The sequence below is a fragment of the Ovis aries genome, chromosome X, assembly GCF_016772045.2.
Source record: "Ovis aries strain OAR_USU_Benz2616 breed Rambouillet chromosome X, ARS-UI_Ramb_v3.0, whole genome shotgun sequence".
NCBI lineage: Eukaryota > Metazoa > Chordata > Mammalia > Artiodactyla > Bovidae > Ovis > Ovis aries.
The window spans coordinates 108,861,973-108,882,581 of NC_056080.1; the positions used below are offsets into that span (position 1 = coordinate 108,861,973).

The 20,609-nt window shown below is 37.0% G+C and overlaps 1 protein-coding gene across 1 annotated transcript in view; it reads right to left on the reverse strand.

The window, feature by feature from the left end:
• Positions 1 to 20,609, reverse strand: part of TENM1 (teneurin transmembrane protein 1) — a 900,209-nt gene that overhangs the window by 544,457 nt on the left and 335,143 nt on the right. Inside the window, exons 5-6 of the mRNA XM_027963346.3 lie at positions 12,829 to 13,089; positions 10,951 to 11,007 (exon numbers count right to left, since the gene is read on the reverse strand). Coding sequence (XP_027819147.1) covers positions 10,951 to 11,007; positions 12,829 to 13,089 — 318 coding nt within the window. The remainder of the gene's footprint in view (positions 1 to 10,950; positions 11,008 to 12,828; positions 13,090 to 20,609) is intronic.

The following is a 20,609-nucleotide window of genomic DNA, read 5'->3' on the forward strand; positions in this document are numbered from 1 at the left end:
AGATGAAAAAAGGTTTAATTTCAGAGTCAATATATGACATGTAATTTTAAACATATAGTTATTACTGTTTTAAAATTTCATTGAAAAATTAGCAAAAATATTTTAAAGTAAATCATCTAGCACTAGTGAGGGAAATGGTCACTCATGCTTTGCTAAATGGGATAATATAAATTCAGAAATACTTTGTTAATATCTCTCTTGAGTCTTAATATAAACATTCTTGAGTCCTGTAATTTTATTTGTAAATGTCTACTATAAGGAAGAAATCAGAAAAACACCAACATTTGAACCAGAAAGATGCCAATTGTATTAACAGCATTTTTATACTAGTTAGCCAAAGCAATCTTGAGAAAGAAGAATGGAACTGGAGGAATCAACCTGCCTGACTTCAGGCTCTACTACAAAGCCACAGTCATCAAGACAGCATGGTACTGTCACAAAGACAGAAATATGATCAATGGAACAAAATAGAAAGCCTAGAGATAAATCCATATCTTTGACAAAGGAGGCAAGAATATACAATAGATTAAAGACAATCTCTTTAACAAGTGGTGCTAGGAAAACTGGTCAACCACTTGTAAAAGAATGAAACTAGATCACTTTCTAACACCATACACAAAAATAAACTCAAAATGGATTAAAGATCTAAACGTTAAGACCAGAAACTATAAAACTCCTAGAGGAGAACATAGGCAAAACACTCTCCAACATACATCACAGCAGGATCCTCTATGCCCCATCTCCCAGAATACTGGAAATAAGAGCAAAAATAAACAAATGGGATCTAATTAAAATTAAAAGCTTCTGCACAACAAAGGAAACTATAAGCAATGGGAGAAAATAGCAAATGAAGCAACTGACAAACAATTAATCTCAAAAATATACAAGCAACTTATGCAGCTCAATTCCAGAAAAATAAACGACCCAATCAAAAAATGGGCCAAAGAACTAAATAGACATTTCTCCAAAGAAGACATATGGATGGCTAACAAACACATGAAAAGATGCTCCACATCACTCATTATCAGAGAAATGCAAATCAAAACCACAATGAGGTACCAGTTCACACCAGTCAGAATGGCTGCGATCCAAAAGTCTACAAGCAATAGATGCTGGAGAGGGTGTGGAGAAAAGGGAACCCCCCTACACTGTTGGTGGGAATGTAAACTAGTACAGCCACTCTGGAGAACCGTGTGGAGATTCCTTAAAAAACTGGAAATAGAACTGCCATATGACCCAGCAATCCCACTGCTAGGCATACACACCAAGGAAACCAGAATTGAAAGAGACATGTGTACCCCAATGTTCATCGCAGCACTGTTTATAATAGCCAGGACATGGAAACAACCTAGATGTCCATCAGCAGATGAATGGATAAGAAAGCTGTGGTACATATACACAATGGAGTATTACTCAGCCATTAAAAAGAATACATTTGAGTCAGTTCTAATGAGGTGGATGAAACTGGAGCCTATTACACAGAGTGAAGTAAGCCAGAAAGAAAAACACCAATACAGTATACTAATGCATATATATGGAATTTAGAAAGATGGTAACGATAACCCTGTATGCGAGACAGCAAAAGAGACACAGATGTATAGAACAGTCTTTTGGACTCTGTGGGAGAGGGAGAGGTGGGATGATTTGGGAGAATGGCATTGAAACATGTATAATATCATATGTGAAATGAATTGCCAGTCTAGGTTCGATGCAGGATACAGGATGCTTGGGGCTGGTGCATGGGGATGACCCAGAGGGATGGTAGGGGCAGGGAGGTGGGAGGGTGTTTCAGGATTGGGAACACGTGTACACCCGTGGCAGATTCATGTTGATGTATGGCAAATCCAATACAGTATTGTAAAGTAAAATAAAGTAAAATTTTCAAAAAAAGGTATAGTTACGATATGTTACATCTTTACTAATATATTTAAAATACTATTTAATTAAGACTTGGTAACATGGAACATGCCTGTTTTAATTCAACTGAAATAACAAGTTGCATGGATCATTATGAAGCAGGAGTTCCCAACCTGTGGGATCTAATCTCTGATGACCTGAGGTGGAGCTGATGTAATAATTAGAGAAATAAAGTGAAAGTGAAATTCGCTCAATCACGTCTGACTCTTTGTAACCCCATGTACTATACAGTCCATGGAATTTTCCAGGCCGTAATACTGGAGTGGGTAGCCTTTCCCTTCTCCAGGGGATTTTCCCACCTCAGGGATCGAACCCAGGTCTCTTGCATTGCAGGCGGATCCTTTACCAGCTGAGTCACAATAGAAATAAAGTGCACAATAATTGTAATGCATTTGAATCATCCCCGAATCAACTTCCTTCCCCTAACCCTGTCCTTGGAAAAATTATCTTCCAAGAAACTAGTTCCTGGTGCCAAAAAGGTTAAGGATCACTGTTATAAAGGAACATGAGGAACTGTAAGCACATTAACTCGTTTTGGATTTTCTGTTTGTATCTATCTATCATCTCCATACACTTCCATAAGCTATAAAATATAGATGGTTGAATTTGATCACTTAAAAATATAAAGCTCTATATCTACAAATACAAATATACCATATGAACCTATTTCAAAAGGCAAATAACAAACTAGGAAAAACGTATGTGTTCAAAGTTTTTTTTTTTACCCTTTATATATAAAAAGTTCTTGAAAATTAATTAGTATGAAAATCTATATTACATATAGAATGGATAAACAACAAGGTTCTACTGTATAACACAGAGAACACTATTCAATATCTTGGGACAAACCATAATGGAAAAGAATGCAAAAAAAGAATGTATGTATGTATGTCGTGGCTCAGATGGTACAGAATCTGCCTGCATTGCAGGAGACCTGGGTCTGATCCCTGGCTTGGGAAGATCCCCTGGAGGAAGGCATGGCAACCCACTGCAGTATTCTTGTCTGGAGAATCCTCATGGACAGAGAGCCTGGCGGGCTACAGTCCATGGGGTCACAAAGAGTTGGACACAACTGAGCAACTAAGCAAATCTGTGTATAACTGAGTCATTTTAGCGTAGCATTGTAAATCAACTGTACTTCAATTAAAAATTAATTAAAAATGAAATATAAAAATATGAATAGAAAAAATGGGTAAAGGATATCTACAGACAGTTTAGAAAAAATGTATATGGTCTATTAACATACAAAATGATGCTCAAGTTTACTCATAGTTAAATCGCAAAATAATAGCACAAAATACCACACTTCATGTAGCAGATTGGGATATTTCATTCATTGCCAGTGTTGATAATGATACAGGAGAACACATGCATTGGTAGTGCTATATATAGCACTAGTAGGAAGAAAAATTGGTTTTGTAAAGGGGAACTTTGTATTATCTATAGAAATTGCTAAATGTACATATGGTTGGCCCATCACTTCTAAGAAATTATCTAACAGGTGTGCAAAAACATGTGTGCAAGGATGTTAAGTACAGCATTGTTTTTAATATTAAAGCACTGGAAACTTAGATTTCCACAAACATAGGTCTAACTAAATAAAAAATGATACATAGAGAAGCAGAATACTATACAGCTATTAAAAAGAATAAGGCAGATCTATACTACAAACATGGGAAAATATCCATGATATAATCTTTAGTAGAAAAAAAAGTTATTGTTTTTTTATATTATGTTATCCCATTTTTACATGTACAGAACATTTGGGAGGAATTATACATAATATACTGTTAACACTGTTACCTCTCAAGAATGTCTCGATAATTTCTTGTCTTGCTGATACAATTGGAAGTCCTATCTATGTATTTCCCAAAGTTACAATATTACCTCAAAGACTTGTATGCCAGTTGATAATTTTTATTTTCTTGCATGTGGAGATTGGAATATTTGTAATCCTGTGACTTCCATTTTTTATATAGAAGCATAAAGAAGGATTTTTCACTTAAAACATGTTTTTACTGTTTTAATTTTTAAACATCAGTTGATATTACTTTAATACTATGGGGAGGGAGGTGGGAGGGGGGTTCATGTTTGGGAATGCATGTAAGAATTAAAGATTTTAAAATTTAAAAAATAAAAAACTAAAAATAAAAAAAAATAAAAAAAAATTAAAAAAAAATAAAAATAGTGGTTAAAATTACCTGCTGAAAAGGAAAATATGAGCTTGTTATATCTAATTTTATTATGACTTGAAATTTCAGTATCATCAAATCTGTTCTCAATTTTAAGAGTATCACAGTCATCCCAGAAGTGTCTCACCCACAGATCAAGTAATCCCAATGACTTACACTCTTCCTGATGGTGTAATGTTTTCAAAGGAGCCATTACAAAGTCAACTGCACTGTCTTATACATCTCTAATGGGTCCAACAGAGCCATTAGGACGTCAGTTATATGGCAGGGCTTCTGTCGAAGCTATTACCAAGTCATTGCATTGTTTCACACACTTCCTTCGACATTCAAATGGTTCCTGAGGAACTGTTTACATTGCTGCGGAAGTGTCCTGTATAACTTACACTAGCAGGGGAAAACAAAAAAACAAAAGGAAGAAATGTAAAATAAACAAATTCCTTCCATTAATTGCACATGAATGGCCCCACATGGTGAAACATCAGAAGGAATAACTCCTTATTTTGGCATAAACTATTATATGTCATTCAAGAAACTCACGTGTTAGGCTAGCTATTTTTTCACCACTCCTGCTGTTCTGATGGAGCAACTCAGGTTCTGAGAATGACAAATGCATGGCTATGATGGTATGGTGTTTATTGGTAGCACATGGTATATTACCAGGTTTCTGCTGTATGCACTGAGAAGCAATGGGGAGTAGTAGTAATGGATTTTTTGGCTATCATGGGATTGTATCAGATAATCTGCTACCTGTAAAGTTCCAAGCAGTGCATAGGGAGCTCAGCTGCCCAACAATCATGGAAATCAACAAGGCCTCTGAGTAGTTGAAATCCCAGCTCTATCTTAAGGGGCTACTCCAATGACAGTAGGAAATACAATACTACGGATTTAACCGTCAGCCAGGTCTGAAGTGCTTCACTGAATTTCCTCTCAGTCACCTCTACTTAGCAGAACAAGACTGTTGGCTATTAAAATGAATCGCCAGTCTAGGTTTGATGCAGGATACAGGATGCTTAGGGCTGGTGCACTGGGATGACCCAGAGAGATGGTATGGGGAGGAAGGTGGGAGGGGGTTCAGGATTGGGAACACGTGTACACCCGTGGCGGAGTCATGTTGATGTATGGCAAAACCAATACAGTATTGTAAAGTAAAATACAGTAAAAATAAAAAATGATATATGGGCTTCCCTGGTGGCTCAGATGGTAAAGAATCTGCCTGCAATGCAAGAGACCTGGGTTTGATCCCTGGGTCAGGAAGATGCCCTGGAGAAGGAAATGGCGACCCATTCCAGTATTTTTGCATGGAGAATTCCATGGACAGAGGAACGTGGTGGGCTACAGTCTGTGGGGTCACAAAGAGTCGGACAGGACTGAGCGACTAACATTTTCACCTTCACTTTCAAAATGATATATTATTTAAGGTAAGAAAAGTGCAAGGAAATGAGAAAGTAGGCTGAGTTCTGCTAGACTAGAGTTTCCTGGGATACCAGATGTTTCAGAAGCCACAGCCCGGTAAATTCTTGATAAAAGAGACTTCACCCTGGAGCATCTACCCCACAATACATGCATAATAAATTCTTGTTGTGTAACAAATAACCACAACTAAGATGTATTGAGCATTTAATATATAACAGGCAAACTGTAAGGTGCTATATATTCATTTTCTCATTTAATCCTCACACACAAAAATGGAAATAGGTAATGTTTCCATTTGACAGACAAGCAAGCTGAGACCTAGAAAGCTTTAGTTACTTGTCCAAGGACACACAAGAGTTAAGATGCAGAACCAGGGCACAAAAGTAGGACTATCTTACACCACGATCCATTTACTTAATCACTCACCATCAGAACAATGTTTATTTAGATTGTACTAATATAATAATTTTTACCTTGATAAATGATTTCACATCATTTGTGTTCTCATAGCAAGCTGCACATATTTTTTATTATGGTACTAAATTGTATTACAGTTAGCCTTTATTGTCTCCAGTAGACTTCTTTGGGTATACATGCCCACTTGACTCTGACCACCTGCATTGCAAACCGCTCCAGGAATCCAGTGGGTGGGTTCCCCCAAAGCAACATGCGTATTGCTAAATTTACTCCTTGGTTGTAGCTGATGGGACTAGTGGTAGACATCTGACTCAAGCTGGGAAAAGTATTCTATCTCACTGGAATTTAGAAATGACATTGAAAAATATACAGTTAATCTCAACTTCTTTACTGAACATAAGAAATATAAACTGGGGACATCTTTGCCAGGTTTTATGCTTGCCTTGTGGATGGATATTTAGAGAAAGTAAATCTACAGAGACAGGATTGAAGGAAATGGATTCAGAAGCAAGAGGCAAAGGAACAGGCAATTCTTCTAATCTAGTTCCTTCTTTTGTCCCGGTCCCATGAAGCATTCACATGCCCCTTTTTTATAAATTTGCTTTTTTAGGTTTAAGTTAGCTCAAGTTGGGTTTCTTTTACCTGCAATAACAACAATAAGGAATAATAAACAATTCTAATTCATAGGGCATCATTCTTGTCCTCTAGATTGTAAATTCTGAGAGAGTGAAAATTGTGTAGTGGTCATCTTTTATATATCCCCAGTCTCCAATACGGGCTTCCCTTGTGGCTCAGTTGGTAAAGAATCTGCCTGCAATGCAGGAGGCCTGGGTTTGATCCCTGGGTTGGGAAGATCCCCTGGAGGAGGGCACAGCATCCTCTCCAGTATTACTGCCTGGAGAATCCCCATGGACAGAGGAGCCTGGAGGGCTGCAGTCCATGGGGTCACAAAGAGTCAGACACGACTGAGTGACTAGGCCCAGCACAGCACAGTCTCCAATATAGAGCCTGGCAAAGAGTAGTTGTTCAATAAATACTGCTCACACAAATATCATTAACAACAAGAGTATAGCCATAGTAATTTCTTTGTGACATACTTTATTAAAGGTTAAAAATGCCTTTCTTTAACTATTTCCTTCTATTTAGCACCTTGATAAGCACTTTGACGTTTTCTAATCCAGATGTTTCATTTAGGCCACATGTGAAAAACACATTCCTAAATTTGATTACTCAAATTTAGCTGCTAATATAGTTTTTTTCTCCAACCTAATGTAGAGTCAAATATCATTATTGAGGAACACTCTAATCACTGATGTTAATGCTCAAGTAGGCCTGCCAAATTCTAAGAAAAGCCCACTGTATCACCTGTCAGAGGTAGAGTCGTGTGTTAGATGACAAGAGGTTTGACCCACTGTAGCATTTCTATTAAGGGCTTCCCAGGTGGCATAGTTGGTAAAGAATCTGCCTGCCAGTGTAGGAAATGCAAGAAATGTGGGTTTGATCCCTGGGTTGGGAAGATCTCCTGGGGAAGGGATTGGCTACCCACTTCAGTATTCTTGCCTGGAAAATCCCATGGACAGAGGAGCCTGGCAGGCTATAGTTTATGGGGTCACAAAGAGTTGGACACAACTGAGCAACTGAACATGCACGCAACATTTCTATTTTGAGAAGAACTACAGAATATATTATCTCTCAGTTTTAACTTTTCCCCTGAGAGTAAAGCATGGTGGTGGTGGTGGTTTAGCTGCTGTCATATCCAATTCTTGCAACCCCATGGACTGTAGCCTGCCAGGCTCCTCTGTCCATGGGATTTCCCAGGCAAGAAAACTGGAGTGGGTTGCCATGTCCTTCTCCCTAGAGAAATTCCCGATTTAGGGATCAAATCCTCATCTCCTACATATTATAGCCAGTCTCCTGTATTGCCAGTGGATTGTTTACTGACTGTTCTATCAGGGAATCCCAAAGAGTAAAGTATATTCTTCATTTTTTAGTACCTATTGTTCTCCAGATTCAGTGGCTAAGTCCTGAAGAAAAAACAGTGAATAAACCAGGCTCTGTCTTCAAGTAGCTTCCCATCTAGTACTTATTAAAAACCATTTTGAAGACAGAAGATAAACAACTCAAGTATTAGCCTACAGTGAACAGTTACACTGGTAGTAATGTGAAATGGGAGTAGAAAAGGGGTAAAATGAACAAAGCAATATGACTGATATCAAAGTTTCCTGCTTATGGGCCTCAGGATGAAGCTAATTTGAGTAAATCTGCAGTTTTCCTAACAGATGATTAAGCATCAATACACAACAAAGGGTTTACTTAGGATGTATTTAAGGGAATGGAAATAAAGTGCATTAGTGTTCTGACTGTCCTCTAAAAGCCAAGAAACCCACATTCTCTTCTGTTACCTGCTGCTCTCCCATCCCTGTACTTCAGACCTCTCAGTTGGTTTCATTTGGAAAGTAAAGGTTATTTATTTTAATTTTTCATGGCTTAAAGCATATTGGAAACTTCAATTCAATTAAGGGTAACCAAACAGAGTTTACAAAAGCGAGAAAAAAATATAAATATTTTGAAAGGCTTGACCAATTAATTAAATGAAAGAAATAAGTCCTTACAGACATAATTTCAGAAATATAAGTAGAAAATGCAAGTCATAATAGCCTAGGATGAATAGAATTCAAAGTGTCTTTGAAATCACATCTCAAATCTTTCCCAGTTGAAAAACCTACTCAAATTAACAAATTCTCCTACTTTCACTTCTCTCCCAAATTTATAGGAGTGAAGCTTAAATCATCCTAAATCAACCCCATGATATTATATCATTGCATCATCAATAACCTAAAAATCAGAATATATAAGAAGACAGAAACAAAATAAAATGTCATTGACACTAACTGAAGCACATGGATGGAGTGGCATGGAGTCTTAGGTTGTGAAGTATATAAGTCCTAAAAATTTTAAGCTATTTTACTCTTTTCAAACATAGTATATACAAACTCAAATTACTGGAATAGATTCCCTGCCAGGCCTGCTTTCATGAATGCATGAGATCAATGAGAAATAAATAGCAATATTTACACAGAAACATTAAGTTCAATTCATTGAAAATAAATTGTTTTTTCAAATTAACATGCTTTTAGAAAAACCATTTATATTCTTATCTCAAATCAAACCTCCTCTGTAAGAATCTATGGAAATGCTGAAGGCAGGCCAGGTCTGGTTATCCCTTGTTGAAAATTTATGGAATCTAAATTGGTAAAATCTTACACAAGGTCATAAATAAGATTCCAAATTGTATACTCCTTACTGAAAATTGCTAGCAAGAGCAGAATAGAACTTATAGAACTCTATCTAACTGAGTAAAGTTGTTCATGTCTTATATTCATACATGATTCAAAGGAGCTAAAAAGTCTGGCTATCTGGAAAACAATCAATTGTATGTAGCTAACTTGTTTCTAAATAGCTGTTTTAAGTCTTCCTCCTGTGTAAAATGCTGAAACAATAGAATTATTCTATAGATGGGTCATAAGGACGAAATGAGATAAATATATTAAAAGTATACTTGGAAATTGTGAAGTACTGATCAATAAGAATAATGAACATTCTGACTATACTTATATGATACAAGTGTTATCCTTTATATACATTCATTTATTCAATGATCACAAAATCTTAGAGGTGGATAGTAATATCTCCTGGTTTTACAGATATGAAATTCAGGCACAGAAATGTTATACAACTTTCCCAACATCACACAGCTGGGATTTAAATCTAAGCTGGGATTTAAAACTAAGTCTGGCTTCACAGTACAAACTATTTATCACTATGCTCTACTGAAATCCTCTTTGGAGGTATACATTGGGCCAAAAGAGGCTGGCATTTAAAACTAGTTTTTAGCAGACTGGATCACTTTTTACCTTGGCAGCCCTGCCCAATTTTGTGGTACCCTATCCACTTCCTGAAATAAACCATAAGGGAGATAAACCTGTAAAGAAAAAGACAGGACACGTATCCTTTACTCCTAAGTCTTCCAACTCGGTCTCAGTAAAGTAGTGTTACATGACCAAGGTAGATGGCTGATTAGATAGAAGATGAAATGAAGTTGCACAGCCCCAAACATTCCCGAAAGTTCCCCAAACCTCCAAGGGATATGGCACATGAATACAGTACATATAGTGGCTCATCACAGTAAGCAGTTCTCATGGTGGGGGAGGATAATGTGCATTTTGATAAAACTGATTCTAATACATCTCCCCCTTGATACATTTCCCCCAGTTGCTAACAAATTTTGAGTCATTGCCCTGTGGTCAGATGTGAGGGTTCCCCATCTCGCAAAGTACTTGATTTTCATCAAAATCATTTATAAATATTGTCTTAAGTATCCCTCTGCAAAGGGGCAAAGCCAGTGAGCACAATGAAGGCAAAAGTAAAAGGACACCAGTGTCCCCTCACTGAAGAATGACAACACGTCTACAGAAAAGAATGAACGGCATTTCCTTCATTTGAAGGTGTTATTTATAATTGACGACAGGGACAGGGGTGTAGTGACAGGGGTATAGTGTGATTCTTAAGCCAAGCCAGAGCATTGGAGGGAAAAGCCCAAGGCCATTTGCTAGGTGGCATTGTAAAATTATGACAGTATCTGAACTATACTAAATCAATGGCTAGAGTTATGCAAGAAACCATAGATGATGTAGAAATCATGAGGCCAAAACCAACCATACCTGATTTAAATCTCTACTCTCATGCTAAATTAATGTTTCTCTATTCGACCTTAAATCTTGTCTTTGTCCTCAGTTCCTCCCTTACCTCCTCACTGTTACCATCAACACATACCCATGAAATCTTCAGAGGAAAACAAACCAACAAGCTACCAATAAACTAATCTTTGACAGGTTAATGAACCAGGCCTGTGTGTTGTTTATCAGATGGGCAGGGTTGAACTGTGCAGGCTGGTTGTCAGGGATGGGGTGAGGTAAAAACAATTTGTCATCAAATATTTGGAAACACTTGCCTTGAGTAGACCCAGCTTGAGCCTCCATGTCACAGCAAACAGGCGAGAATTTAAAACCTGTAATAGCAAATATGTTTTACTAATTAATCCTTGTTCAACTCATCTGGGATTCTTCAATCTTTACTCTTTGTCCAGTAGTATTTTTTAAATAACAGATTCAATCAAAATACAATTCACTTACCATAATGTTCACACTCTTAAAGTGGCTTTTCGTATTTTCAGAGTTGTGGAATTATTACCACTATCTAATTCCAGAGTAGTTTCATCACCCCAGAAGAAACCCCAGACCTAGGGTCTTGCAGGAGTAGAAGAATGGTTGAGCCTAGGGGGAACTCTTTTCTTTTAATGTTTCAGCCCAGTGAACTTGGCATATATTCCTTTTGTGAGGTGTGAAGGCTTCCTAGGTGGCTCAGTGGTAAAGAATCTGCCTGCCAATGCAGGAGATGTGGGTTCTATCCCTGGGTTGGGAAGATCCCCTGGAGTAGGAAATGGCAACCCACTCCAGTATTCTTGTCTGGAAAACTCCATGGACAGAGGAGTCTGGTGGGCTACAGTCCATGGGGTTGTACAGAGTCAGACAAGACTGCGGACTTACGCATGTGCGTGGGGAGTGAGATAAGGCAGAACAAGAAGTCTTGGAAATAGAGGAGCTCCTCTATTACCTGATTTCACCTAAATTTGGTTGTTATTTTTCTTGTTTGATAGTTAAAGCCCAAAAAACTGTAGGGACCAGCGCAGGGTTTCCCAACATCCATGCTACTGCTCCTTCACTTACATGAATATGCATGACAGAGATCAAGTATGTTCCCTTCTCACTTCCACACTTCACCTCCTCCATACTCTTGGTCAAACTCAGCATTGCATATATACATACATGAAAACAAGCCTAAAAAATCCAGACCCTCAAGGATACTTGGTGATATTACAAAATGTAATGGCCTCTCATTTAGGAAATGATATTCTAACTAGTGGACAAATGTCATTCCTGATTATATCTTTGTGGCCAATGTCCCCTCTGGGCTGAGGGAGGCAGAGGAGGACAGAACAGAAAGAACTGCAGGTACAGGGCTGTTGGCTACCTCTCTGGCACCTGAGAAATTACTAACTAGCCACTGCTGACAGACCAGGTCCCCAGTGATGGGACCTATGAAATGTAGACAAACAGAATGATGAGAAGAGTGATTAATGTGTTTAATAAGCATTGATGTGATAGGGATAGAAAAGCAGGAAACAAAACAAATTAATCTCTTCCCAACAAATCAAAGTGACAAAAACTTTTCCATTTCTAAAAGTTGTAAGAAAATAATACATAATTACAATTTAATGATACTGCCCTTATTACTTATTGTCTGGCAAATGGCTGATGGTAATTCACTTTTTTTTTTTTAATCATTTCAGCCTAATCTGGTTACTTTGCCTTTGTCTGTACACTTGACAGGTTAATCTGAATCAAAATAGAAAACACGTACAAAATAGGCTTGGTTATACAGCTGTTCGCCTCATTGTTCATATATTGATACAAAGTCAAAATACATGAAATGAGTACTTCTAAAATAAATATCACTAGTATTGTACTGGAAAATAAAGATGAAAATAAAAGGTGAGTAATGAATAAGACACGCATAATATTGCTGATGATATAAGATCGATTTCCCTTGGGGGAACGACCAGAAATAAAAAGTACTTTATTTATTATTGTAAATGAATGTGTCTATTTGCCTGATACTTAGGTACACGCCTTGTCCATGGGACCCTGCATTTTCATTTTGTATAGGAAATGAAAGGTATCAGATATAAGGAAGGAAAAACAAATCAAAGGCTAAAACCTGCATTCTCTTTGGGTTTTCCATAAACTATTAATATAGGTGGTTATATTACCGTTCTCTCCATCAGACTTCCTTTCATGGTCAGTGTCAGTCAAGGACAATGCAGAGTTGGCCCGGCTGGACAAACAGGAACTATGCTCTGATTTCATCCCCCGGATCCACATTCTCAGCGCATGGTCAGGGGAGGCAGCACCTTCTGTCTCTGTGTCCACATCAGATCCCATCTCTAGCTGGTAGCCGTGCCGGGAAACACTGTGCACGTCTGTCTGGTAGCCAGAGCACAGAGTGTGAGGAGTCTCACAGAATTCCATCTCTGAGAAGAAACAAAGTTCAGAGGAAAAATTTAGAAGGAAACAGAAATACCTGGTCAAATTCTACTTTTTTTGTCCTTATGTTCCCCTCCTCCATTGTTAGTATTTATGTCTTTGCAAAGTTAAAATTCTGGCCATTTATGGTAGCTAGGATTCTGTGCTTATTTTGTGCTTCTGTAGCTTAAAATTATGCTCCTGTTGATTCTTACAAGGTTCTGGAAAAGGCATGCCTAAAATAGCTTTATAGCTACAATTTTAGATTACACAAATGTAATGAAATAAGTGAGTACAGGGGAGTATAAAGTGTAGAGAGCTGTCCTTTAAAAGATATTTCTCTTCTAGGAAGAATATATATGATTGTCAGAGCACATCTATGCTTAAAATATTAAAATTATTGCCTTTTCTAAGTATTTCATATACCTTAGAGTTAAGAATACATAATTCAATGTGAAAACTTTGAGGGAAAAGCATTAAGATTAAATATACTTTTCAAAAGTATTTTTCCCAAACACATTAGTCTAAACTCTAAAATTATGACTACCTAATATCACTATTTCCCATTGTCTCCAAAGAATATTGAGGCTGACTTTATGTTGGTTATTCTGCTTCATTCATTCTTTCAAGAAATACATAAAATCTTTCAATCGTATATTATACCTCAGCAGTGCTTTGAGGCTTGGATCCCGCCCCCCACCCCCCACCCAGCACCAAACTTCCCCTAAGCCTTAGAATCATAAAATATTTAGGATCTTAGAGATGATATAATGAATCCCCTCTGTCTACAGTTGAGGAAAATAAAGTCCAGAGGACAGACAGCACTGTCCATAGCCAATATTGGATAGCAACAGAGCCCTTTTTCCTAGAACATCTGCAACTGATGTCTGCTAGAAACCAAGGAAGAGTCATCAGCTTACTACATGGATATCAGGCATTCATTCAGTTTTATAGTCAATTTTGCATTCAATATGGCAAAGTGTCAAAAAGGGGGAAAGATGCTTTAACAGACCTTAATAAGTTAATGAAAAATGACCACATGCCAAGACATATCATCTGAAATGTCCATGTAATACTTAGATAAGGTAATCCGGGGATGTTGTACACTATATAAGATTTTCTCAGACTGACATCAGAGACAGGGTATGTCATTTGGCCGGGAAGAAGCTTAACTGAGTGCATCTAATCCTTAGCACATATCAATAAAATGCAAACCCTAAAATGAATTTAATTCTTTGAATATAGAAAGTGCTAGAATTTAGACTGACCATATTTAGACCAATTTAAACTAACTCTTCTAGAAAGATGAGTACAGAATACAAACAGGGTTTTTAAATGTCTGTATTTTTGTGTGACATGTAATTGTCAAATGAGGGTTTAACAAATCAAATCTTAATGCTTATTCAATAGCCATTAGGTGCCCAGCACGGTGTTCTGTGAAACATGTTGCAGGCAAATAAAGCTACTATATTGTATTAGGGAAAGTCAATTATAAATTTTTTCAGGGTTATTCATCACTGTTGAGGATGTTGCTTATGATTTTTGTGATGACTGTCTTTAAGAGTAATTCTGTTTTTCTTCCAAAATTTTCTAAATTCCAAAGGAGTGATGTTTAAAAAAATAGGCATGGTTTCCACATCACACACAAAACCTTATGAAACTGGGCTTTTCCTCAACAAAAGGCTAAAAGTAAAAATCCATCTTTCCCAATATAAATTTTAGTGATCTAGAACATTGTGATCAGTTTGTATTCATGCCTCTTAATTTCACAAAGCTATCCAATCCTGTGTAGTTGTTGCTGCAGCAACCTTGTCATGAACCTGTCAGCTTGGAACTGTAGAAAAGGAAGTTTATCTAGGCCTGCATTCACAACTTCCTTCCTTCCCCTAGACTAGTGGTTCCCAAACTTCTGCATGCTTCAGAATCACCTGGAAGGTTTGTCACGAAACAGGTTGCTGTGCCTGCCCTCCCCCACCCTGTTTCAATGTCTTATTCAGCTGGTCTGTGGTAGAGCTAAAGGATCTGCATTTCTCACAAGTTCGTAGGTTAAGGCTTATGCTATTTGTCCAAGGACCATACTTTGAAAACTTCTTCCCTACAGTTTTCTTATAAATCAGTGGGAGCTAGGAAAATGAGAGAAGTCAGAGAGCAATCTTACTGTGGCATTACCAAAGATTTTGCAACAACTCAAATTCTATTTAGACACCAGCAAGAAAGTTATTGAACTGAATTACTCTGAAGTGCCCCCTCCCATCTATTTGCATAGATTAAGGGCACTAATTAGGGAATTTACTTTTAAAAGCACAAACCTGCATTTATTTTCACTCATACAATGATGTATGAGATGTGACTTTCCAAAGATTTTAATATACACATCTGAGTCATATTAAAGACATTCATTGGAAAAGGATGAGCAAATAAAAATAGACAGCTAATTTGTCACTTCAGAATATAAAATAATAGAAAAGTTCTTTTAAAATAACGACTGATGGATGTAAGCAGAATCCCTCTTTGTTAAAGGGATTTTCCCACCATTCAAAAAGAAACTTGAACATGGATTTGTTCCCGTCTAAGGAAATGTGGTATAATATGATAAAAAATTATGTAAGATTTCTATTGGAACAATGATTTGAATGCAAAGACTAAACACCACATTCCCTTAAACACAGTCAGATAAAAGTATACTTCCTTACCAATATGTAACTTTCAAAAGTAACAATCCAAGTAAGCTATCAGTTGCTTGTTTTCTGATGATAAAGAAAAAAGTTTAAATAAGTAAAGAAAGAAAAGGAAAAGTTTCACTTATTTACAAAAGTGATATTCATTGAACAGCCTCACTTCCCTTTCTTGAAATCAATGTTACCATTGTAAATTATTTCCTTAAAAACACAAATGTCTTGGTGGTATTCAAAATTCCCATAGGATGTACTTTCTATAAAAGCACTTACAAGGTACCATAAGTGGATGTTTTTAGCCTTGCACATATAACCTTGTTACTAAAATACTACTTTTTCCCAAGAGAAGATAAAGTTCAATTGGATTTAGTATAGATCTATTCTTACCAAAAAGCTAGCCACAAGAGAAATGTAAGTACAATCTTAGAATATCTAAGATGTAAATGGATAGACTGGCAACATGAGAAACTACATTTCAGGAGTAAACAGACAAAGATGATCCCAAGTGAATGATGTATGTAGGCCTCATGAACATGCATTTAATTCTGATTGAAAGGAAAAACTATTTTGCAGCCTTGCAGGAGACAAATCTGAACAGATTAAAAAAAGAGTTGAAATCAGTTTTTTAAATGGGCAAGATTCAAAGAGATGCTTCACAGAAAAAGATAGGAAGGAACAAACAAATGAAAAGATGCTCAACATCATTAGTTATTAGGAAAGTACAAACTAAAACTATAATGAGATACCACTACAGACTTACCAGAATGGTTAAAAACTTCTGACCACATCAGCTGTGGAGAAACTACATACACTGCTGGTAAGAAAGTCAAATGGTATAATCACTTTGGAAAATAATCTGGCAGCTTCCTAAAGAGGAAAAGCTAAATTTAACAGGAGAACAAGGTACTTTGGGACATTTATCACAAAGAAATAAAAATTACTGTCCACACAAATATCTGTATGAGGTTGTTCAGAAACTTTACTCAGTAACAGCTAAAAATTAGAAACAACCCAAGTGTCCATGAAGAGCTAATAGGATGAATCATCTGTGGTATGTGCATACTGTGGAATACTACTGAGTCAAAAAAAGAACATTTGATATATAATATGATGCATGGACCTCAAAATAATTATGGTGAGTGAAAAAAAAATACCAACAGAAGGTGTATATACTGCATGTTTCCATTTAAATAAAATTCTATAAATGCAAACCTATCTGCAGTGATAGAAAGCCAATCAGTGGTTATGTCTAGGGGAAGAAAGTAAGGGAGAAATAGAGAACAAAGGGGCACAAAGATACCTTTGGGATATCTAAACATCTGCCATCTTGACTGTGGCAATAGTTACACATGTGTATGCATACCAAAGTTTATCATATTGTATGCTTTACGTTTGTGTAGTTTATTGTTACTTCAGTTATACCTCTATACTTGTTTTTTTCAGTGCATTGTATTCCATAAGATGGGCTTCCCAGGTGGCTCAGTGGTAAAGAATCCACCTGTCAAGCAGGAGACATGGGTTCAATCCCCGGGTTGGAAAGATTCCCTGGAGGAGGAAATGGTAACCCATTCAGTACTCTGGAAAAACCAATGGACAGAGGAGGCTAGTAGGCTGTAGTCCATGGGGTTGCAAAAGAGTTGGACATGACTTAGGGACTAAACAACAACGATAAGACCATAAGATAGAAAGAGTTAGGGGACTGAAGAACTCCTTAGTTTTCACAAGTGGAGCCAAGGGTCTCTGAGCCAGAAGGAGGCTCAGCTTTTTTCCTCCTAATGGTAGAAAGTACATGTAATAATGAACAGAAAGGTATTCAAAATGCTGTTTTGCTCATTTATAAGCTAAGAGGCACTCAAGGCTAAGTGACTCATGATTTGTCATTGATCCTCTTGGCAACATTTTTTTTTCGTAAGGAACATAGAGTCGAAAGTCAGTTTTAGAGGGGAAAATAAAGATGAAACTGATCACTGATGAGCTTTCAGCAGCTAAGGGAACATTCTGTAGCTGGGAATCATGAGACTAAGTTGAGTGGATCTGGCAGGAAGAATCACTATCAGTTCAGTTTAGTCGCTCAGTCGTGTCCGACTCTTTGCAACCCCATGAATTGCAGCATGCCACCAGAGTTCATTCAAACTCACATCCATTGAGTCGGTGATGCCATCCAGCCATCTCATCCTCTGTCATCCCCTTCTTCTCCTGTGCCCAATTCCCCTCAGCATCAGAGTCTTTTCCAATGAGTTAACTCTTCGCATGAGGTGGCCAAAGTACTGGAGCTTCAGCTTTAGCATCATTCCTTCCAAAGAACACCCAGGACTGATCTCTTTTAGAATGGACTGGTTGGATCTCCTTGCAGAATCACTATAGGCCTCTATTAATGCTAATGAGTTAATATTTTTTTAAAAAATTCTACAACGTACTGAATAAAATGAACTACTATATATTCTTTATGAATCTAGGGATTGATCTTCAGGTGTTCAGCCTGAAGAAGTCATTTATCAAAACTTGAAAGAGAAAGTAATGGTTATTTATATCAGCATTTTTCTAGAAATGCCATTTCTGAGTTTCTGATAAGCTCAAGACTTTATTTTTCTTTCAATTCTACTTATCCACCCTTCCTCTAAAAATGGACCTTTAGGACATCACACTCCAAATAAATCATTGGAAGTCAAAAAGCGTGATAAATCTTAGCCATGACCTGAGTGATTTGGAATATAACTTCCAAAGAATTTACTCTACTTCCAAAATAAGAAAGAGAGAGAGAGGTCATAAAATTATTATCCTTAATTACTGTAATTCATAACAAGCCTTATGGACTATATGCAAAGACAGGTGCTATTAATTAGCCATGTGATTTTTAGATAAGTCAGTTAATATCTTGGGGCCTCAGTTTCCTCATTTGCAAAATGTTCAGGTCCAACTAGAAATAAATCTCTAGATAAACTCTCTGGTAATAAAATTTGTTAACTATAACTTAAGGCTGTTAGTGCAAAATGTGAAATGGTTAATATTTTCAAAAGGGAAAAGTATTAGTGGTTTTATGGGTCAAGGTACTATTCCTATTTCTACTGTGAAGGACAATCAGTCACATTAGCTAAATAAGATCTTGTCATGATTATAGTCTTACTATGTTAAAGTATTGATACAGCCTAGGTATTCATTGTGAATTATAATATTATTGATAAACAGAGTACATAAACTATATCATGTAAAAATCAATTTAGTAAATAGTTCCTCATGAAACATGAAATCATCAGTTTATGAATGCCGCTATTACAAAAATTATTCTATGGCAATGCATTGGAAATCCCATGGACAAAGGAGCCTGGCGGGCTACAGTCCATGGGGGTCATAAGAGTTGGACACGATTTAGTGACTAAACCATCATCACTCTATGGCACAGTGAATAAAAATTCACACAATTAAAAAATACTGCACAGCCACTAATAATTCATTATTGGCTCTAGGGAAATTTTCAATGAGTTATTACAGTCTTCAGAAAGAAATATGAAGAAGGTAAGGAAGGATAGAAAAAAAAGAGGGAGAAAGGGAAGAAGGAAGGAAGGCAGAAGGAAGGGAGGGAGAAAGATGGGGAGGGAGAGAAGAAGGTAGAAAGGAGCAACACTAGACAGAAGGCAAATAATTTTCACAACTGGGTACCATTTTATATTTCTCAGTTTCAGGACTTTGAAAGGAAAATGATATCAAATTGTCAAACAAATCAGTTCATGTAAGTTTACTTACACACAGTTCTGCTGAACACCCACTCAATTTCAAGTCGAAAACAAAACAAAATAGACTTCTCTGCTTTCTCCTAGTCTTCGAAAATTAGCCCAATTTAACGTCTTCTTCTCTTACATTGTGAAAACGCTTTATCAAATCCACAGTACTACACTAGGCCCTGAACAGAGTGAGTTAACAGGACCATTTCATGTCCTTTGGCAATTTTCACAGAGAGCCTTTTTAAAGGTCCAAATGACAACAGAGTAATAAAGGTACACCACCCAGAACTGACCTTTATTTTTCTGCTCAGGCCTCATCAGCCTTTTCTAGGGCACAGGAGTAATAGATGGAATGCTCCCACATGCAAGTCTGGAGACTGGGGATATCAGAGGACTTAAATAACTCAGCTTCCTGAAGCCTAGTCTCCCCACCTCACAGCTCCAAATGCACTCATTATCTCGGTACTCAGGACCTACCAATTTTGCCTTATTTAATTTTCAAGATTTCTCCATCTTGTCAGTATAGTGAAAAATAAGGCAAAAAACCTGGGCAGAATTAAAAGCCTAAAATATAAACATTCATGCTTTGTGACTGATATTGGCTCACTGGAGCCATCCCAGAATACAGTTAAAAGACCATGTTAATGTTAGAAAGGATGCACTCCAAAGTATAGCGAGTTGTGAATCTGTAAACATGGTCCAAACCAGAGAAGGACACAGAATTATAGTATAATTCTTGGAGATGAGGTAGGAAGATGATGATGTGAGGTAGAAACTTGGAAGAAATCAAAAGGGACTTCAATCTTGTTTAGATCGACATGAAAATATCCTTCAGCAACCTAAAAGGAAATATGATGTGGGAATAAACAATTTCTGTTTACTTCCTTGAATAAATATTCATCTTACTGCAGGGTCCAGCTTAGACTGTACTCACATAAAATGGGAAAATTTTCTCTGAAACAAATTCAGTTACCACAACAAAAAGGCCTGTTTTACAGCCTTCATGACAAGAGTCTAGAAAAAGATTCAGGGATTAGAAATGATGGTGGGAGGTCCTGGACTTCAACAGAAGTTTAGATCAATGAGAACCTATGCAGGTTCCCTTTATTTCAACATTTCAAATGAGACAGAGAC